This window comes from Giraffa tippelskirchi, chromosome 13 (genome assembly GCF_054371585.1).
Source record: "Giraffa tippelskirchi isolate mGirTip1 chromosome 13, T2T-mGirTip1v1.2.pri, whole genome shotgun sequence".
In the NCBI taxonomy this organism is placed as follows: domain Eukaryota; kingdom Metazoa; phylum Chordata; class Mammalia; order Artiodactyla; family Giraffidae; genus Giraffa; species Giraffa tippelskirchi.
In genome coordinates, this window is record NC_137287.1 from 78,731,281 (window position 1) to 78,753,089 (window position 21,809).

General features: G+C 54.9%; 1 protein-coding gene across 11 annotated transcripts in view; it reads left to right on the top strand.

Annotated features, from left to right (window-relative positions):
* LOC145531450 (sodium- and chloride-dependent glycine transporter 1-like) overlaps positions 1-21,809 on the top strand; it is a 33,508-nt gene that overhangs the window by 9,302 nt on the left and 2,397 nt on the right. For 4 of the 11 annotated variants that reach the window (XR_014072456.1, XM_081554001.1, XM_081553998.1 and 1 more), the window contains exons 3-13: positions 4,827-4,979; positions 8,513-8,669; positions 9,246-9,377; positions 9,740-10,010; positions 17,721-17,853; positions 18,062-18,196; positions 18,278-18,381; positions 18,786-19,023; positions 19,114-19,248; positions 19,363-19,462; positions 19,551-19,651. Coding sequence is in view for 8 of the 11 variants with exons in the window: in XM_081554001.1 (XP_081410127.1) it covers positions 4,827-4,979; positions 8,513-8,669; positions 9,246-9,377; positions 9,740-10,010; positions 17,721-17,853; positions 18,062-18,196; positions 18,278-18,381; positions 18,786-19,023; positions 19,114-19,248; positions 19,363-19,462; positions 19,551-19,651 (1,659 nt within the window). In the remaining 3 variants the exon portion in view is untranslated. Of the gene's footprint in view, positions 1-2,301; positions 2,450-4,826; positions 4,980-8,512; positions 8,670-9,245; positions 9,378-9,739; positions 10,011-17,720; positions 17,854-18,061; positions 18,197-18,277; positions 18,382-18,785; positions 19,024-19,113; positions 19,249-19,362; positions 19,463-19,550; positions 19,652-21,809 lie in introns of those variants that run through there. The other 7 variants (XR_014072457.1, XM_081553999.1, XM_081554004.1 and 4 more) reach the window with 5 other exon arrangements.

Consider the following 21,809-nt stretch of genomic DNA (forward strand, 5'->3'; position numbering starts at 1 on the left):
TCCTTATATGACAAGGACTAGCACAGAGGAGTTGCTCTCCTAGCCAGGCCAGCCTGCACAATGACCGGATGATCCTAGATTCACAACTACAGCCTCCTCAGTGAAATGGACAATATCTAGATCCAGAGGAAAAGGCCCAATCTCCTCAGGCTTCCTCTCTGGACCTAGGACCTGCCCTCCATTCTGCTTGGCCTCCCTCCCCACCCTGGCCTCCCTGGAGCCCCCCGACTCAGCACTGTGGCCTCCCCTCCCCTCACTCAGCTTCCCGGCAGCCCCAGCAACCCAGCACGTTGTCGTCGGAGTCACAGGTCGCACACAAAGGCCCTCGACCCCTGGGCCCTCTGGAGGAATGCCCGCTCTTATTAAGAAAAGTCAGAGGAGGGCTTGGGGGAGCCGGCCTCCCTGAGTGGGGCTAGAGCAGCTGGATCCCACTAATGAGGCCTCGTTAAGGCCAGGACCCAGCAGGGCTGCTGCGCCTGCTGTCCCCATGGCCAGAGCCAGAGTAAACTGTCCAGCCAGGGCTGCCTGTTCTGGGCACCCGGCCCAGGCCAGGGCAGCCAAAGCCCAGAGCCCACCATGGGTGGAAGTGAGCATTTGGGCATCATGGGTGACTAGGCCTTCCTGGAGCCAGTGGCCCAGCCAGGGGCTTGGCCCTCAGTCTGGACTCACAGGAAGTCAGCGGAAGTCAGCGGAGCGTGTCTGGGGACCCGGCTGCATGAGGCTGGCCTGGAAGCAGCTCAGTCGCTAGGGTCTGAGGCCATTCTCCTGGGAGACTTGCTTGAGCCAAGATCACTCCCCATCTTCTCTCCCAAAATGGGCATAGAAGCATACCCACCTCGAGGGCCTGTTGGGAGGATTAAATGAGTTAATATATATTAATGTGAAGTGTTTAGGACAACATCTGGCTCACAGTAAGCACTTAATATATATTATCTATTACTATTATTTATAATGCTCACTAGCTTCAAAGATGGGTAGATATGATCCCCATTTTAGAGATAAAGAAACTAAGACCAGACAAGTAAAGTAACTTGCCTAAGGAGATACATGGAGGGAGACCCACCAGAGCTGGGGTTTGAACCCAGGCCTGTCTGACTCTAAAGACTTTGCTCTTTAAAAATAATGATGTTGGGACTTCCCTGGTAGTCCAGGGGCTAGGAATCCACCTGCAGTGCAGGAGACACGGGTTCAATGCCGCTGGTCAGAGAACAAAGGTCCCACACGCCGCGGAGCAACTAAGCTGTTGCAGCACAACTAAAGAGCCCTTGCGCTGCAACTTAGACCCAACACAGCCCAACAAATATTTTTAAAATAATAATCACTAGAAAGTTTAAAATAGTATCATCCTGCCATGTTCCCACTGGGGTCAGCACACTTAGCAAACTCACAGGGAAGCTGCCTTTGCATCAGAGTTCATGCTTGATCTCAGGTTGCTGAGAACCTACCTTGTAGCAGACTCTTTGCCGCCCGTCAGTCTCTAAACGCTGGAGGCCGTGTCTTCCCAGCACCAGAGCCTGCGTGCCCACCTCCCTGGCCCCTGGTGTGTGGAGTCTCCGCGCCCACTGGAGAGGGACCAGTGAGGGGGCCTTAGAGAAGAGGGACTGGGGTCTGAGCGACATTCCATGCGGACCACTCAGCACACACTACCAGAGGGGCCTCCTCAGGTTCCAGGTGACGCAGTGCTAATCCCGCGTTCTGCAGCTGCCCTCTGGGCTAATGCCATCTTTCTCAGACAGGTGACAGCGCAGTTCACCAGGCCGCAGCTCTTTTGCACAGTCAGTCACATTCTTCTGTGAGGACACACTCTACCGTCTTGGCTGCTGGGGATCCCCATGTCCTGGGGGGATTGCTCCAGGGCCCATCACCCCTCAGCCCACAGCACTCTGCGAAGTCTGAGATGCTCGGGTAGTGCCCTGTGGCTACGTTCCCTGCTCCCTGCCCCTTCACCATCTCTAGTGCCCAGTGGTACCCAGCCTCGTTTCCAGGAGCCCACCAAGTGCCAGGCCTGTGCTCTCAGAAGCATCTGGGCCCCAGACCCCACTCTAGATGGGAATGAGCCACCCTCTCTCTCTCTCCTGTGCCTGCCCTGCCTCACCCTGTGGTTGTGAGTGTGAGTGTGTGTGTTTTGTTCCAATAACTTGCTGGGAACAAAGGAGAAACACAACAAGCCCCACGCCTCACTCTAGTTGTGGAGCATCTGCGCTGGGCTGCATGGGGACTGGCCGGAGCAGGAGGGCCAGGGAAGGGGGTAGGCAGACCTTTGGGAGGAGATGAGGTAAAAGTAATTGATGCTGCCCAGCAGGCAGTGGAAGAGGCAGGGGATGCATCAGTGTCACCCGGAGCTGGCAGAGGTGTGAATGAGTGGAGGAGACCCACGCACTCCACTCCAAGTGCTCACCCCAGGATGGCGGTGGCTCAGGGACCTGTGGACCCCTCCTCCCCAGAACAAGTCAGTCATTTTCCAGGAGGTTGAGCCCCCTCTCTGGTGCCAGGCAGACTGGGAGGCAGTACTCGGGGTGGGGAGAGGGGCTGTGCCAGGGAGGGGCAGGCACAGCCAGCCAGAGAGACAAACACCAGCAAAAGCAACTATGCAAAGGAGCAGGAAGAGTTAGCTGTGTGGTGAGGGCACGGGGTGGGGGAGGAGAATGGGGGTGTGAGGGCTCCCCCAGCCCAAGGACCTGCTGAGAATCTGCTCTGTGTATCAAAGCTGCATTGTCCTAGCTCCCAGGGAGATGGGCCGGAGGTGCCCAGGAACTGTACTAATCAATTCAGCCCCATTGTCTGTGCCATGGCAGTTACTCCTATGGGGCGGGGGGAGGGGGCAGAGGGACTTGCTACAGGGCCTGCGTGGTGAGGATGGGGGAAGGGGGTGGGCGAGCATCTCAGCTGGGAGGCGACAGACCCTGCGGAATGTTCGCCAGTGTCCAGGACTAGGGCCCGGGTGGGGTGGGCACCACCAGTGTGCCCTCATCCCTGGAAGCCAGGGGTGGCAGGCACAATGTGGCTGATGGCAGGAAGGGAGAGGGGACTGGGATAGTCACCTTCTTTCTCCACAGCGCATCCTGACTTGACCTCCAGAAGGCAAGAGAAGGCATGTCCTCTCGGAAGACCTGGGTTGGGTTTGGGAGTAGCATTATGCAGGGCTGCCCTCCACCCTCAGGACTGCCAGGGTCAGCAACCAAAGCCACTTCCAAAATGCCAGTTTGCTGCTAGCCAACTGGGGCAGAGGCTGCTCATGGCTGCCACAGTGCGGGGCCAGACTGCTGGGCTCCAGGGCAGAGAAAGAGCCCACCCAATGGTCCCGTCACTACTCCCAGCGTCTGGAGTGGAGCCCGACTTGCCTGGGCTGTGTCTCCTGTCTGCTGTCCACAATATTGGCGGGTCACTACTTGCAGAGCCCTCTGCCATTCAGGGCTCTGGGATGAAACAGCACCGGGCACGTCCTTGCCTCTCTCACCTCCCACATGAGGGCCTGATCTCCTGAGAGGTGCCGTGAGGTTTTCCTTGAGGCAGGAGACACTAATAGCCCCTGCAAACTGCTCGAGTCTGGGGTAGATTTTCCCCTAGTCCTGCTCCTCCAGACCAGCCCTTGACTCTTTCACGTGTCTGGATAAGGAAGCCAGTTGAAGGATGGAAGGCTCTGTCATTGCAAGGCAGGTGCTACCTCAGGAAGATAAGTCGGGGAACCAAGAACCAAAGGGTGTGAGGTCATGGGGTCTCCCGAGGCAGCCATAGTTTACTGTCATGGCTGTTCTGCTTGAATTCCCCCACTGGAGCTCAGAGAAGGCTGCCAGGGATCTAGATTTGGCTCAAGGTCAGTCTGGGATGTAGGGTTTTGCCCGTTCTCCTCTGCCAAATTTGTCTTGGATAGGGCTTTATCCCTTGAGCAAACCCTGGGGCTGCAGAGTCCTGGACAAGAAGCCTGCCAGCTCCCAGCAGGGCCTGCCCTGCCCTGCCTGCTCCAGGAGTCCTCAGTGTCCACCGAGAGCAGAAGAGAGAGCTCTCAATTCACAGAAATATCAGTGGACACTGCTCTCGAATCAACTCACAGAAATATCCAGTGGACATTGCTCTTGGAGGGCGGGAGTTGGCAGCCTGAGCACAGCTATCGCCCAGAGTAGAAACCTGGGCCGCCTCTGAGTCTGGACTCGAGGGAGGGAGGGGCGCCTCTGCGCTGCGGGAAGGGAGGGTTGCCTCCGGGAGCAGGCTCTGCAGCATTGTTTCCTCTTTACACTGCGCTGTAGTTTCCAATTTTTTTTTAAATGATAAGCTCATAATTGGAAAGAAAGCAATAACAACTTCTTTTTTTTTTTTTAAGTTGTTTAGAAAGCCAGGGAGCTAATGGAAAATACAGGAGAGAGTCAGAAATAGCAAATTCCAGGCAAGGCAGAGCTCCAGAATCTGAGGAGATCTATTGAGGTTATCTGTCTGTCCCCTGATTTTATAGCTAAGGTCTCTCAATGCTGAGAGTGGAAGAGGTTCGGACTCCTGAGGGTGCAGATTCTAGAATGCTAGGATGCTAAACCCCAGTGCGAGATCCCCGCCCTGCCAAGCCCAAGGTGTGGGGGGAGCTCTGGTTTCTGCCCTCGGAGCTGAACTGCCTGAATTCCAGGAGCTCGCCCAGAACAGTGAATAAAGAGAGGGCAGAGGGCTAGGGAGAGCAACTGCTCAGTGTGGCTCACCCTCCTGGGCAGGGATGGGGTGGGAGGTTGTGAACCTAAGACAGGTCACAGATCCTTGTGCAGGCATGGACACTGCTGCCTCAATGACTGCTTCTAAGGACAGGGGCTCTGAGGGTCTTATGTGAGTATGTCTTTGCATGGCAGATGTCACGGAGGATGATCAGCCAGCCCACCCACACAGCTGTGGAAGGCACGCCCCAAAGCCTGCATCCTGCTGGGCCTGGGGAAGCTTGGGCACAGGGCGAGGCAATCCCCACCCTTGAGATCACCCATGAGGCCAATGAGGACGAGCCAGAGGTGAGGGTAGGGGCTATCCAGGGAACTCGAGGAGGAGGGACCAACCCAGAAGGGCACCAGGCCACTCTGGTTTAACTCACCACCCAGGTGTGAGCGAGGGAGGGAGATTGGGAGGGCAGCGAGGGGCAGCAGACAGTGGGAGATGGGTGATGGGCAGCAGGAGCCTGGAGCCTTGCCAGTCGGCAGGGCTGAACTGTGTTAGGCAGATGGGCCACCAGCCTGGGTCAAACCCATGATCACAAAGAGATTCTTTTGTGGGCACCTCAGAGCCAACAACCTCTGCAGGGATTGTTACTATCAGTGACAGACCTTCCACCCAGCAGGTGAAAAAGAGTGGAGGGCTTAAAATGAGGAAAATTATGCAAGGAGAAAAAAAACTTGTGCAGCATTAAAAAAGTCTAGCCGGTATTGGGCATTGCTGTCCAGGAAGGAAGTGGAGGGGAGTCCCCAGAGGAGGGCTGGAAGGGAACTGAAGCCCCCAGTAGCCCCTACAGAGGGACCCTTCCCTCCAGTGTTCTTGGAGGAAGGTGGGCTTCCTCTGTCCTTTACTGAGCGCCACGCCCTCACCAGTCAGATTGCCTGTACATAGCTTGCACTGGAATGAAAAGTCACAGGCCTAGCTGTGGACCAGGCCCGCACGGCAGCATTCCCTCCACAGCTCCTGAATGGGGCTCCGGCAGCATTCCCTCCACAGCTCCTGAATGGGGCTCCGAAGGGCTGGGATACAGGGCTAGGGAGCAGCAGCTGGTGCTGCTTCTGCTGGGAGCTCCTCCCACCACTTTCAGGGCATCACTGCACCTCCTTCTGCATAGCGGACACCTCGTGTTGTCTGTTACTTCCCGCCACAGTCCCATCCCCAACTCCAGCTCCAGGCGTCAGGCCCCCAGGCTCGGGCCTCCAAGGGGCACAGCCGGCAGGGCTGAAGTGCTGAGCACAAGGCTCAGTAGTGTGCTGCTCGTGAACGCCACCACTGCCTCCTGAGGGCTCAGTCAGCCTGTGACTCACTGCTGGCCGCCCTCCCGGGCCCCTCCACACCAAGGGAGGAGCAGAGACCTCAGAGGCCCAAGTCTGGTCCCACTGAGCTTGGTCAGGCCTTGAACATCAAACCTTAGGGCCTCTGTCTCTTCAAGAGGCCTTGCCCTTGCTCCACCTGTGAGGCCACCCTGGATCCTCAGTTGTCTCTCTTACGGCTATAACTGCTGCTTCGTGACCCCACCCATGTACTGTGCAGCTGCTACAATCCTCCATTGTGCTCCTAAGTAAACAAGCTTCAGACAGAATAAAACTGTTATTGTAGGATCAACATGTAGGAAGCCTATTTGGCTGGGCTTTGTTTGGGAATGGATAAACTACACCAGGCAGGCCTCATGCCCTCTGAAAAAATGCCCCCTGGACCCTACGCTATTGCTAGGCCTGTCCCCAAAAAAGGCCCTAGGAGGGGGTGACAGGCTTAGCCAGGATTCTGTAGGGACCTGTCACACCAGGACTAGGAGCTGCCCTCTCCCAGGGCCAAGGTGGCCTTCAAGCCTCTTCATCAGGGCAGCCTTCTGTGTCCTCACCCTGCTCCCACCCCAACCCTAGTCATCCTTTCACACTATCGTGACTTGATAAATTCCCCTTTGTGGTCACGTTTAAGTTGCATGTCAAAATTATGTGTTTATCTCATTAATGGCTTACTTCCCCCTGGACTTCTAGCTCTAAGTGGGTCGGGGTGTGTTTTGTTCCCTTCTGAATTTCCTGAGCCTGAGGTAGGGCCTGGCACATAGTAGGTGCTTGTAAACCTCCGCGAGTGAATGCACACAGGCTCTGCTGGTTGGCTCTGGGTGCTCTGTGAAGGGGTCCTGGTACTGGGCCCCAGACCTCCCAGGACCATGTGAGGCTCAGGGTCTCCTCTGGGCAGTGCTGGGTGGGAGGTGACACCTTTGTGCAGGACAAGGGTGTCTGTGCCTTAGCACCCACGTGCTGTGGAAGCCCGAAGTGGCCCCCCAGATGCGCCCACTGAGAGCAAAGCGTGCATGGCTAGGACGGCCACCATCAGGTGCTGGGGCCTCTGGGTCTGCCTTCCCAAATAGGCCTTCCTGGAAGGCGCAGGCCCGGTGAGACCATTCCCCGATGCTGCGCCTGTCGGTCAGTGTCAGCGTCCAGCAGCATGTCAAAGCACCAGGCCCATGTGTTAATATGCCTGCCTGCCTGCCATGAACCTCTCTCTTTCAAACTGAGGGTCAGTGTCACTACCACGCAGTCCCTCAGAGGTCATGCGGCTATGTCTCTGATCCTGGGTGTCCTCAGGGACACCTGGCCATTTCTCTCAGGAGAACAGCCCACCTCTGGGAGACTCCTTCTGTCACTCAGGGCCTCTCGGGGCTTCTCTGTTGGTGACTCTCAGGGTCCTCTCTGGCCTCTTAGTGAGACTCCTCTGACCCCTCAGGCTCTGGCTCAGGGTGGCTGACTCAGTCGGAGGGGTGGAAGGGACATGGCATGGGAGACGGGTCTGCTCACACGTATAAAGGGACTTCCTGGGTTAGTCCCAACTGTGGGGTTGGGATCCTCAGTGGGGCTTCAGGCCACCCAGTCCAGCCCCACAGCTCCCCAGGCAAGCAAGCCCGCATCCTTCCTTTGCGGCGAACCCCCCATCAGCCCTTCCTGACCAGCCCCCTTTTCTGCAGCCCATGCTCTCTCAGCTCAGAGACCCTTTTCCAGAGTCACTCCTTCTAGTCCCCCTGAGGGAATTGGAACTAGAACTCCCCAGAGTCTGTCCTCCAAGTCTGGCAAGGTGCCTACAACTCTGGTCTCCTCCCCAATTCATGGCCAGCAACTCCCCCCCGCCCCAAGCCCAGGTCATCTTCCCCAGGGCTCCCCTCCCCAGTCATGGGCAATTAGAGATGGCTCCCCTGGCCCTCCCATCCTGAGTCCCAGAATGCCTTCCTCAGGTCTGGTGCAGCTCAGTTGCTTCCCCCTTCTTGTACCCTACAGCCCGACCACCATGTGTCCCCTAGAAAAAGCCTTCAGTCGGGGAAGGGGTTCAGCGTCCCCTCCCCCACAGGCACCTGCCATGGGCAGCGTGCTCAGCCTGGCAATATGGTGCCGGCGGGTTGGGGGGCTGTCTGGATAAAGGCCCCTTTGTTCCCAGCCCAGCTTGGCTGCTTGGTATGAGGCTCAGCTGCTCCGAGATCCTCTCCCAGAGGGGAGAGGGGAGGCTTTGGAGGGGCTGGGGCTGGGGGGGCTCTCAACTCGAGCTCCCTTTCAGTGCCCCACCTCTCAGATGCTGGCAGCAGCTCCTCAGGTGGGCTGGTGCTCCCAGCACAGGGTGCTGGGGGGCTGGTGAGGGAGGCCCTGCTTGGCACCCTCTGGCAGCCACTCTTTCCTCTGTGCTCCTCTGCCAGGCCTGCCTGCAGCTCCTGCTGGCAGAGGGGAAGCCCAGGGTGGGAGTGAGGGCCTGGAGAGTCCACGATGTCCCGACTGGGGGAGGCCTGAAGGGTCAGGCACCTCATGCCAATGCCTTGCTGATGGTAGCTTTTCTCCTGTCTGCACAGAATGGTGCTATGCCCAGCGAGGCCACCAAGAAGGACCACAGCCTCCATCGGGGCAGATGGGGCAACCAGATCGAGTTTGTACTGACGAGCGTGGGCTATGCCGTGGGCCTTGGCAATGTCTGGCGCTTCCCATACCTCTGCTTTCGCAATGGGGGAGGTACCCAGTGGACACAGGGCAGGGGCCACCCACATGGATAGAGCCCAGCCATTAGGGCCCAGCCACCCCCTTCCGGCACAGACCCCACTCCAGACAGGCTGGCCTCTGGCCCTAATCTCCTTTGCCCCCACCCCTGGCTTAGGTACCCTTTATCCTCTGACCTTGGCAGCCTGCTCCCTCGAGGGGAGAAAAGGTAGAGAGGAAAGCAACCCAACCTCCCAAGTCTCAGTTTTATACCTCCTGCATTTCAGCAGCCTCCTACAAAATGATTCAGGGGATATTTGAGGACCCCATCAGCTAATGTGTATGAAATTGCTTGGTTAAGTCATCAATTCCCACCCAAACCTGGCAGCTCTAGGACCTGGGTTCAGCTCAGAGCAGATTTCCTGGGAACCCTTGTCAAGTTCAAAAACAGGCCATGAGCAGTGTGCCTCAGACTGTGGCTCCAGTCCAGGGCATGGCACACCCTCCTGGAAGCCCAGCCAATTGCAAAGGTTCTGCTATTGGGTTCTGTGCAGGAAGAGGGTGGGATTCCCCCAAAGCCGGCCCTGAGCCAGCCCTCTCCCTGCCCACCAGGAGCCTTCATGATCCCCTACATCATCATGCTCATCTTCTGTGGGATCCCCCTCTTCTTCATGGAACTCTCCTTCGGCCAGTTTGCAAGTCAGGGCTGCCTGGGGGTCTGGAGGATCAGCCCCATGTTCAAAGGTGAGGGTTGGATGGGGTACACACACACACACACACACACACACACACACACACACAGGCCTCTGGGGGCTGTGCTGACTCACCCATCTGTATAAAGACTGCCAACCCCTATGGAACCCTGGTGTTGACCCGAGGCCCACATCAATGGCCAAGGCCAGGGACACATGCTGGGATCCATTGTTTACTTGGCCTCCACCCTTTCCTCCTACCATGTGCATACACAAAAGCCCTTCGCCCGCCCCCCAACTCAGCCCCCAGCTCGCTTCTGCCAAGGCTTTGACCTGCCCCTTAGGCCCTTCAAAATTAGCTTCGCGTCCTTCAGCTAGGTGTGTGAGGCTGCTCCTGCCCCTCCCGTCCCCCAGGTGTGGGCTACGGCATGATGGTGGTGTCCACATACATCGGCATCTACTACAACGTGGTCGTTTGCATCACCTTCTACTACTTCTTCTCATCTATGACGTCCGTGCTGCCCTGGACCTACTGCAATAACCCTTGGAACACGCCCGACTGCGTGAGTGTGCTGGATAACCCCAACATCACCAACAGCCCGCAGCCTCCTGCCCTGCCTGGCAACGTCTCTCAGGCACTCAACCAGACCCTCAAGAGGACAAGCCCCAGCGAGGAGTACTGGAGGTGAGGCCCCCATGGGACCTGGGCTTCTAGGGGTTACCCTAGGAGCCTATCTTCAACCCTCCGTCATTGCCGAAGGGCAGTGCTCTGCAGTCTAGGGAGGGTGCTCGAACGGAGCAGGGCAGGGGTGTGGGAAGAAATATAAGGCGCTCGCAGCCCACTTCAGGAGAGGCTGACGCACAGGCTTTGTGAGTTTGTGCGAGTCCTTACACAGCAGCACTGAGGCTCCAGCAGTCAGGCAGGTCAGACGAGGAGGGTCGGGGCAAAAAGGGGTGGCTTCCTGGTAAGCAGAAGAGCAGGAGCAGAGGCCCTTAGTCCCAGGTGAGCCTGAGGGAAAGCCGTTGTGACGGGGTAACAGGTGTATGGGGAACTCACCAGCCATGTGGTAGCCTACAGGGAGTACGTGACTTGGAGGGCTTACAAGAATGAAGCGTAGACCTAACCCTGCAGAACCAAAGAAGAGCTGTGGAAGTTTCCTGAGCCCAGAGCTGTCATTATCAAGCTATGTTTGGGAAGGGCAGCCTGGCACCCCTGAGCTCTGTGGTGACAGAGAACCGAGTCCCGGGGCTGGCTTGAAGGGAAGCTGCTGTTGGGGCTGTTTGGAACATCTTGTCCCAGCTGGGTGGGTGTGAGGGCGCAGCAGGACATCCTAGAGGAAATTCCCCACGTTCTGTTGGGGAGCTCATGGGAAGAGGGCTTTGTGGGCTGGTGGGCAGGCCTCGTTCATTCATTCCACAAACATTGATGGCGTCCACTCTGCCGAGCCCTGTGTGCCCATGGGGTATGAACAGCCCTGAGACCATGCCACGAGGCGGTCACAGTCTAGAAGGGAGATGGGTAGTTAATGCTACTTGGGGCAGGGCCTCAGTGCAGGTATATACAGGGGTGTGGTGAGGGCAAGAGCAGGTGATCGAGGAAGCTTCCCATGGACTTCCCTCAAGGTCCAGTGTCTAAGACTCCGAGCTTCCAATGCCTCCACTGCCGGGGGAACAGGTTCAGTTCCTCCTCAGGGAACTAAGATCCCACATGCCAAGCATGACACAGTCAAAAAATAAATCATAAAATAACCCAAGACTTCCCATAGGAGGGAGAAAGGAAGTATAGAAGGATTGGGAGACATGGGCAGATGAGCTGCAGCCAGGAGGTGGCAGACTGGAGCTGGGGTTGGGAGCAGGTAGGACAGAGAATTGGGACAGAGGAGGCCAGGACATCAAAAGGCACAGGGCTTCCCCTGCCAGTCAGAGGGTTCGAGGCCTTCTCCACGGTGTGATGAAGAGTCAGGGCTGAGTGGTGGAGGTCCCGGTGACACTCGAAGTCCTAGCAGGTCCACGTCCTCTAAGCCAAGGGCCAGCACTCAGAGCCTCAGGGCCCATTGTCCCTGGGCTGCTGCTGCTGCATACGTGCTCAGTCGTGTCTGACTCTTGGCAACCTCATGGACTGTAGCCTGCCAGGTGCCTCTGTCCTTGGAATTTTCCAGGCAAGTATACTGTCATGGGTTGCCATTTCCTACTCCAGGGGATCTCCCTGACCCAGGAATTGAACCAGTGTTTCCTGCACCTCCTGCATTGGCAGGCAGATTCTTTACCACTGAGCCACCTGGGAAGGCCCTGTGCTGCACTATAGATGTTCAAAGACGGTTAAGATGTGGTCACCATTCTCAAGACTCATGGTGGAGACCATAGAGCCGTTGCCTCCCAGTGAGGTTTGGGCAAAATTACTTCTGGGAAGATTCAGTCATTCAGTCATTGGACGGGTCATTTCCTGAGCACCAAGTAGGTACCAAGAACTGGACTCAGAGTGGGAACACAGTGAGGAGTAAGAGACTCTGCCCACTTAGGTATTCTGCTACATTTGGGGCATGGTGTGGACTGGGCAACTTGATTTAGACTAGTGAGAACCTTCTGGAAGGTTCCAGAAGCACAAAGCCCAGAGATGCTCCAGAAATTATCACCCCAGGGGCTGTCTTCCAGGGTGGGGCTACTGCTTGGCAAAGCTCAGGAGAGTTTATCCAGTGCAATTAGAGGGGAATTTCCCTCCAAGAAAACTAGCCATGGTTCAGGAGGTCCACAGGATGGCCTGCTGAACTCCACTGCTTGTCCGGGGCTGGAGCCAGGCCTCCCTAAGGAGCCACAGTCCCAGGCAGGACTCCTTCCTTTCAGGATGGCTCCCTGCTCCCCCATCCTGGAGAGCCTAGGGAAGTGACCTTTGAGAGGGCTGCCCAAACTGGCTTCAGCAAGATGAAGTGAGCAAGCACCCCCATTTCTTGGCACCTACTGTGTGCTTATTGGTGTTTAGTTGCTCAGTCATGTCCAACTCTTTTGCAACCCCCTGGGCTGTAGCTTGCCAGGCTCGTCTGTTCATGGGATTCTCTAGGCAAGAATACTAGGGTGGATTGCCATTTCCTCCTCCAGGGGATCCTCCCAACCCAGAGATCAAACCCAAGTCTCCTGCATTGGCAGGTGGGTTCCTTACCCCCGAGCCACCAGGGAACTATGTGCTAGGCATAGTATATGATATCACCCCCGTTTTCAGATTGAGAGACTGATTCCCCGATGTTAAGGAACTAGGCTGCAGTGCTGTGTCAGGATATACATGTATCAGGATATGCATGCCCCGCTGTGCCTGGTGCCTAATGTGAATTAGGCTGATGATACTCTGCAGGCATCCTGGGTCCACAGTCTCCAGCGACCCTTTGGAAAGCTGCACAATCTCATTTGAGCCCCACAACAACCCTATTAGATAGTGTGTGCCAGTTTTATAGAATATTCCCATTTTACAAGTGAACAAAGGAAATCAAGAGAAAGATTGACTCCTCTAAAGGGAGAAGAGCTCCCGGGGCAGATTTCTGAGCCCACGTCTACCTGTTGCCCACCCTTTGGCCTCCAGCCTTCCCTGCCCTCACCACGTCTTTACAGCATTACCCTACAGTCCTCTGAGAGCTGATCTGATGTCTGCCAGGCAGGCCCTAAGCTCAGGACCATGCCCTCATCTCCCCAGCAGACACCTGACACGCAATGGGACTTGGATCCCAGCACCCCTCTCTCAGTGTCTTCATGCCAGCTCTAGAGCCACACAGACCTCACTCAAATCCTGGCTGTGCTACATACCAGCTTGGCCTTGTGAGGTCACCAAACCTCTTTAAGTCTTAACTGTTCATCCATTAAGTGGGAGTGGTTAGATCATCATTCTTGTTATTATAAAGATGTAGCAGAAATCACTAAGAACAGTGACGGGTGCTCAGTAAGCACAGTGATAGCCACTGCTGGAGATTCAGTGAAATAGATGAGAGTGTCCTGTTCTCAAGGCGTTTACCATCTGGTTGGGGAAATTAAAAAATAATGCAGAATAAGTCCAGAGATGTTATGTGAAAGCCAACTTGTAGATATGCGTGGTTCCAAAAGTTTTTCAGTTAGTTGTTTGGTCTCAAAAGCACATGGTCCAAAACCAAAACCAAACAGTAAATATGGTGCCATAAAAAGAAAGTTAGAGTTCAGAAGTTTAGCCTTCCAAACTCTTTAAACCCTCGTATTGTATGCTAAATTCTTGCAATAAGAAAATAATACAAAGCAAGCCAGGCTTCAGCAATACATGAACTGAACTTCCAGATGTTCAAGCTGTTTTTAGAAAAGGCAGAGGAACCAGAGATCAAATTGCCAACATCCGCTGGATCATCGAAAAACAAGAGAGTTCCAGAAAAACATCTATTTCTGCTTTATTGACTATGCCAAAGCCTTTGACTGTGTGGATCAGAATAAACTGTGGACAATTCTGAAAGGGATGGGCATACCAGACCACCTGACCTGCCTCTTGAGAAACCTGTATGTAAGTCAGGAAGCAACAGTTAGAACTGGACATGGAACAACAGACTGGTTCCAAATAGGAAAAGGAGTACGTCAAGGCTGTATATTATTACCCTGCTTATTTTAACTTATATGCAGAGTACATCATGAGAAACACTGGGCTGGAGGAATCACAAGCTGGAATCCAAGATTGCCGGGAGAAATATCAATAACCTCAGATGTGCAGATGACACCACCCTTATGGCAGAAAGTGAAGAAGAACTAAAAAGCCTCTTGATGAAAGTGAAAAAGTTGGCTTAAAGCTCAACGTTCAGAAAACTAAGATCATGGCATTTGGTCCCATCACTTCATGGCAGATAGATGGGCAAACAGTGGAAACAGTGGTTGACTTTATTTTTGGGCTCCAAAATCAATGCAGATGGTGATTGCAGCCATGAAATTAAAAGACACTTACTCCTCGGAAGGAAAATTATGACCAACCTAGATAGCATATTAAAAAGCAGAGACATTACTTTGCCAACAAAGGTCCGTCTGGTCAAGGCTATGGTTTTTCCAGTAGTCATGTATGGATGTGAGAATTGGACTATAAAGAAAGCTGAGCTCTGAAGAATTGATGCTTTTGAACTGTGGTGTTGGAGAAGACTCTTGAGAGTCCCTTGGACTGCAAGGAGATCCAACCAGTCCATCCTAAAGGAGATCAGTCCTGGGTGTTCATTGGAAGGACTGATGCTGCAGCTGAAACTCCAATACTTTGGCCACCTGATGCGAAGAGGTGACTCATTTGAAAAGACCCTGATGCTGGGAAAGATTGAGGGCAGGAGGAGAAGGGGACGACAGAGGATGAGATGGTTGGATGGCATCACTGACTCGATGGACATGGGTTTGACTGGACTCTGGGAGTTGGTGATGGACAGGGAGGCCTGGCGTGCTGCGATTCATGGTGTCGCAAAGAGTCGGACACGACTGAGTGACTGCACTGAACTGGACTGAACTACAAGTTTAACAGGTGTGACTAGACAAAGTTTTTAGAGTCTTTTGAGCAAGGAATGGGTTCTTCACTTTGAATGCTGGTGCTTAAAGTAAATCACCTCTCAGCTGTAGCAGTAAGACCCGGTGGCTATTCTGGAAGGCAGAGCCTCCCAACACGATGTGCCCTAAATAGTGTGCCAGTCCGGTCGGGCTTGGGCAGCCCAGAATCTCCAGCCCTGCTGCCTTCAGCTTTGCGTGACCTTGTCTATTTGCCCCATGGGCCCAAACTATTTTTTTCTGCATGTCCCAAAGGGAAGAAGATTGGAAAGCACAGCCTCAAGGGTCCAGGAGCCACTCCTGGGGGGAGGGGGTGGATCTTATTCATCCCTTTTGTTCCCCCCTGGACTGAGAGCCTGGAAAGTTTCTGACCCTGATGCCTGTTGAGTGAACCAACACAGAGGCAGGAGTTTGGCACAAGAGGGATATGTTGGTCAGCACCCTCTACAGGTCACAATATGAAGGGCAGCCTAGGAGAAGATATGAGGCAGAGAAGGCCTACTAAGGTGCTTGCAAGTCTGACAGTCCGGTGGGCTGACCAAACATAGAAATCCCGGACCTGGCAACATTGTCCCATGAGGGACCAGGGTGACCACCCATCACAAGGTATTAAACATGTTTTCATGAGGTTTCAGAACTGAGTTGGAAAAAACAAGTAAAAATAGCTAAGAGTAGAGGACAGCCTATGAGCTATGCTGAGAAGTCTTCACTGAAAGAGGGGAAAGAAAAGAGGTTGTACTTTTCTAAATTTATCTACAGATTATCCTAGGTTGAAGGTATGATGCCCATTTTAAAGATGAGAAGACTGAGGCTCAATAGTTTTGTCTCTTGCTCATCAGTTCTAGCCTGGACAAGTCCAACAGCCAAGCCAGTCCCCCTCCAGATACTCCCCTTTATACTTCCCAGTCCATTTTTCATGATGTTAATTCATTCATCCATTCAGCAAATGCTTATTGGGCATGGCTCTATGCCAGGCACTTTGCGAACCACTGGAGGGATATGAGAGTGAACAAAACAGACAAAAACCCCTGCCTTCATAGAAGGCAGATAACAAACTGAAGAGTAAAATGTACGGTATAATAGAAAGATACATACTCTGGAGGAAAACACAGCCAAGAATGGGGTAAGGTGTGCCAGGCTGGGGGCTGGGGTTGCAGGTTTAATCCAGGTATCCAGAATAGGCCTCTTTGCAAAGAGGACACCCAAGTAAAGATCTGAAGGAAGGAAAGAGGGAGGCAACCATGTCGACAAGCCCAGCTGTGTAATTTGTGGGGCCCAGCGCAAAATGAAAAGATGGGGCGTCTTGTTCAAATGTGTTCAGAATTTCAAGATGGCAATGGCAGGACATGAAACCAAGCACAAGGCCCTTCTAAGCACGGGGCCCTGTGTGCCTGCACAGATCTCACACCCATGTGGACATGTAGAGGTCTGGGGAACGAGTACGCCAGATAGGGAAGAGCATGTGTAAGGGCCCTGAGGTGGGAGTGGGCCTGGCACATTTAAGGAACAACAAGGAACCCAGTGCAGCTGGAGCAGTGAGTAAGGGGGGAAGGAGCAGGAGAGGAGATTTGAGAGATGGCAGTTAGGACACAGTGGATCATGAAGGGCTTTGTAGCCACGGTATGGACTTTGGTTTTTCCATGGCCAGAGATGGGAGCTGCTACAAGGAGCTTGCCACTTTTGAGCCAAGGAGAGGCCCTGAGAGACCTCTTTTAAAAACCCTCCAGAAGCTTCTCATTGCTCTCAGAATAAAATCCAAACTTCTCCATCTTGACTTCACAACTTCTCTTGGTCTTGTTCCTTCCTATCTCCATCCTTCTCTATTCCCCTCCCCTTCGCCTCCAGCCTCCCTGAGTTACCGACATGCCCAGGCAGTTCCTGACCCTGTCCTGCTGGCTCATGACCTGACAGTGACCCTGACCCATGCCCTCCGCCTGGCATGTGCTTTCATTTCTCTTCACCCACTTTCTCCCCATCCTTCAAACTTTGGCTCAAGCCTCCCCTCTTCCGGGAATACTTCCAGTGTGCTCCTCCCCATGGGGTTAAGACGCTCCTGGCAGTGCCCACAATACCTGATTTAGGTCAATATGCCCAGCATCTAGCAAGGGCTTGGCACACAAAATCCAGTAGACTGAAGAAACACAGCTGGCGTGGCATAGGGCTCCAGAGAGAGTCATGCAGACTCAGGAGAGGAATTCAGCTTCAAGTCTAGGCGTGTGTGCTCCAGTGTGTGTGCTAAGTCGCTTTAGTCATGTCCAACTCTTTGTGATCCCGTGAACTATAGCCCTGCATGCTCCTCTGTCCATGGGATTCTCCAGGCACAATAGTGAAATGGGTTGCCATTTCCTCCTCTTGGGGATCTTCCCAACCCAGAGATCAAACCCATATCTCTTATGTCTCCTGCATTGACAGGCGGGTTCTTTACCACTAGCGCCACCTGGGAAGCCTCTGTCTTTTCTCAGTACTACACTGCCTCCCTCTGTTCATCAGAGTTGGAGGACTAGTGTGGGTGAAAAGGTCACAGAAGGCTTCCTGGAGGAGGTGACGCCAGATAGGGTACGTCCAGTCTGGAGGAGAGGGCCTTCCTAAAGGAAAGGCCTGGGCTGGGTCTGAGCAGGGACAGGGAGACCTCCACACCCCAGGGGCTGAGGAATCTAGCCCATGCCTGGGGTGTGGCCTGCAGGCACCCTCGAGGATCCTGGGAGAGGCAGCAGGCAGAGAGGCCTGGGCAGTCTGGGGCTGGGGCCTCGCCAAGGCTCCCATCTCAGACAAGCCGGCTGCTGGGACTCCGTGAGAAAGGAGGGAGCTGCCAGGCTGGGCCCTGGGCCTTGGGAATGTGTTGCCGGATGGTGAGGCTGGCCGTCAGTGACAGAGTATCCCCTTCCAGGCTCTACGTGCTGAAGGTGTCGAATGACATTGGAAACTTCGGGGAGGTGCGGTTGCACCTCCTCAGCTGCCTCCTTGTCTCCTGGGTGGTTGTCTTCGTCTGCCTCAGCCAAGGGGTCAGGTCTTCAGGAAAAGTAAGTCCCCCTCCCTCCAGGATCTGTGTCCACCGAGAAATCTCCTGCCTCGTGCCTGGGTTTTGTGTGTGGAGGGGTGGGTGCGGGAGTGATGAAAGCATGTAGGAGGGAAAGCAGGACCAGGGGACCCATGGTGGTTGAGGGGGCAGGTTGGGGGCTGGATTGGGAAGAGCCCAAAGGAGTCCAGTGGGGCCCCTCTCACCCCCAGGTGGTGTACTTTACGGCCACGTTCCCCTACATGGTGCTGACTATCCTGTTCATCCGTGGCGTGACCCTGGAAGGAGCCTCCACGGGCATCAAGTACTACCTGACCCCACAGTGGGACAAGATCCTGGAGGCCAAGGTGGGCTGCGGGTAGAAGGTGACCTGGAGGGATGGGGAGGGGCAGAGAGGCGCCAGCCTCTGACCACAGCTCCTCCTGCAGGTATGGGGGGACGCCGCCTCCCAGATCTTCTACTCGCTGGGCTGCGCGTGGGGCGGTCTCATCACCATGGCTTCCTACAACAAGTTCCACAACAACTGTTACCGGTGAGAGTCTCTCCGCCAGCGCTGGGGCTGCCCCCTGTTCCTGCCCTCTCTGCAGCCTGACCCTGCTTCCCCCAGACCCACCAGATCCAGTGCAGCCTTCTGGCCCACCAGCACCCTCCCTTCCACTCACACCCTTGAGATCCTGGCAATGCTGGATCTGGTTCCAGTCACTGCAGAACAGAGAACACTTAGGCAGAAGAGAGAAGGGGTGACGTTAGTGATGCCCCAGGGGTCTGTAAGGACTCAAGAGCCTCATGGCCACTTTAAAGAGGCCCAGAACAGACCAGAGAGGAGGTTGAGGGTACTTTTGTTCCTAGAACTTTCCCTGTCTCCAGGTCTGCTGGCCCAAATTGGGCAGGAGGAACTAAGCTGCGTGTCCTGACCACTGTTTCCCTCCCCATTAGAGACAGTGTCATCATCAGCATCACTAACTGTGCCACCAGTGTCTATGCTGGCTTCGTCATCTTCTCCATCCTGGGCTTCATGGCCAATCACCTGGGTGTGGATGTGTCCAACGTGGCAGACCACGGCCCGGGCCTGGCCTTCGTGGCATACCCAGAGGCCCTCACCCTGCTGCCCATCGCCCCATTCTGGTCCCTGCTCTTCTTCTTCATGCTCATCTTGATGGGGCTGGGCACTCAGGTACGAGGCACGGGACTTGGGCCTGTGGCTTGGGGGCAGGAGGAGGCGGGGCCAAGGGTAGGCCCCTGCTTTGATGGCCGCATCCTGCAGTTTTGCCTCCTAGAGACGCTGGTCACAGCCATTGTGGATGAGGTAGGGAATGAATGGATCCTGCAGAGAAAGATTTATGTGACCTTGGGCGTGGCTGTGGCTGGCTTCCTTCTGGGCATCCCCCTTACCAGCCAGGTAAGAACCAAGGGAAAGGCTGGGCTGGAGTTGCCAGGGTATGGGGGGAAGACAGCAGAGAGAAGGGGACCGTAGCCTCAGGCACCCCCAACTGAGCTGCCCACTGGCCCGTAGGCAGGCATCTACTGGCTGCTGCTGATGGACAACTATGCGGCCAGCTACTCCTTGGTCATCATCTCCTGTATCATGTGTGTGTCCATTATGTACATTTACGGTAAGTGCCCAAGCTTCCATGGCCTCCCGTGTCCCAGCCCCTGGCCTGCTCACACTGTTCTGTGGGCTGCTGACCTCCCTCTCTGCAGGGCACCAGAACTACTTCGAGGACATCCAGATGATGCTGGGGTTCCCACCGCCCCTCTTCTTCCAGATCTGCTGGCGCTTCATCTCACCGACTATCATCTTTGTAAGTTCCTCGCTGGTCCCTGCACTGCTGCCCCCGTGGCAAGCGTCCTTCTCTTGGGAACCAGCCAAGGAAGAGCAGGAGCCCAACCACTAGGCCAGAGCTCCCCTTGGGGGCTCTGCACCTACAGCACTGGTCACTGGAAGTCTGAGCAAAGCTGTATAGAGTCAGACAAGTGTGGAGACTCAGAACCACCCAAGCCCTGGCCTTGGGTTCGGAAGGGAGCACAGGGCCCTGTATTTGACGGAAGACAGTGCCCAGCTTCAGAAGGCTGGCAGCAGCTGAGAGCCGGCCCTCCCTCCCTGGTATTTCCACCTCCCCCTAGAGGAGCCTCGGGAATCATAACTGACCTTGGTATTGGCCTCTGACAGCTTCATTGAGCTCATGTCTCTAGTCCCTCATAGCTGAGGTGCTTAGAGTGCTCAGGATATGTGGTGTGAATGCATGTTCCAGAAGCAGGCTGTGCAAGTCAGGTATCAGCTCAGGATCCGGGACACCCTCCTAAGCCACCCTGGAATAGGCTGGTTTGGAGGGGGAGTTCTGGGTTTCCACCAGTATTCAACACCTGGAAGACACACCCCCCAGCAAGGAGTGGAAGTGGTGGAGGGAAAGCCCACCGTGACCAGGAACAATATACTAAGTCTTGTGATACAGCTCTCCATGGTTTCATTATTATCCCCACTTTACAGATGAGGAAACTGAGGCCCTGAGATGTTAAGTAATTGACCCAAGGTTATATATCTTCTAAGAGTCAGAGCCCTCATCATGCGAAGCAGGTGGTCTGATCTGGAGCGTGTGTGCTGGGTCCATGCTGCACTAGAAACAAGTTTAGGAGGAGGAGTGGTCTGTAGACTACAAACCTTCTGATTTTGTTCCTTTATGATCAGGGTGAAAAGTCGGGGGTGGGGGTGGGGGGTGGCGGGGGAGGGATTTGCTGGTGTAATGGTCCCTCCTCGGAGAAGAGGCAGGGCTGTCTCTGAGTGACAGAGGGTTCAGCCCGATGATCAGGGCAGTGTCTGGAGTTATGCCCCCCATCATGCCAGCTCCTCTGTACTGCAGAGAGGTCAGCACTGGATTTCCACATTGGCTCATGTTTCTGGGAAAGAAAAAGGCCCCTGAGGGCTGAGGCCTCCATCACATGGGGTGTGGGATCTCCCCAAGCCTGGCACAGGCACCAGCTCTGGCCACTGGCCCAGCTTTGAAACAGGAGGAGAGGAAGTGTCCTGTAAGCAGTCGGAGGTGGGGGAGGGCAGACGCCACCGCCAAGCACTGTGCCCTTGGGGGTTGTGGCTTTGGCCCAGGACCTGCCCTGGGGGAGCTCATCCTCCATGGCTCCCAGGAAGCTGCCGCCCTGTGGGGAGACCCAGGGCACTGCCCAGGCAGGGCAGGAGGCAGGAGGCAGCCTGGGTCCGGTGTCTCCAGGAAACTGAGGCAAAGCTGGCAGCATCCTCTCTCTGTGCTCCGAAAGCCAGGCTGGAATCACCTTCGGGTGAGGATGCCAGGCTCTGTGGACCGCGTGCTTCTGGGCTGTTAGTTTTCTTTTGGAGGCTTTACTTCTTCATAGTGCTGAAAAGATTTTTTTTTTTTTTTTTTAACAAACTCCATCCTTCTATCAGCTCAAGTAAAGAATTTTATCTGCACGTTAGATCAGCTCTAGTTCCATTCAGGAAACTTGTTATAAGCTCCTCTAAGGGCAGTATCCCCCGAATGCGGGTCTTGACTTCTAGATTTTAATCACTAAAAAGGCTGGAGGGGCCTGAGCTCCAGGACGTGGCTGAAGGCTTGGGAGGTGTACGCTGAGGCCTCCTGGCAAGCAGCACCCATTGTCCCAGGCCCTCCAAGTGGCTCATGAACTACCTGCCCATCTTTCAGCTTCCTGTAGTATTTTTGTTGCTGCAGCCCTAGGCTTTATCTCTGGTGTCCCTCGGCTCTTTCCAAAGCGGTTTCTGAGAGCACTCCCAGCCTGACACGGTTTCTAGGCTTCGGAGCCTCCCCAGCTGTCCATTGCTGTCTCTGCAGCCATAGACTGGCAGGACTTCTCCCTTTCCTGTCCCCCATTGCTCCCACCTCCCTGCATAAGTCAGTACAGATCAGCACATGAGATTGTGCCAGGCGCTGTGCTGGGCACTGGAGACCTAGAGCTGATACAATCCTAGGAGCT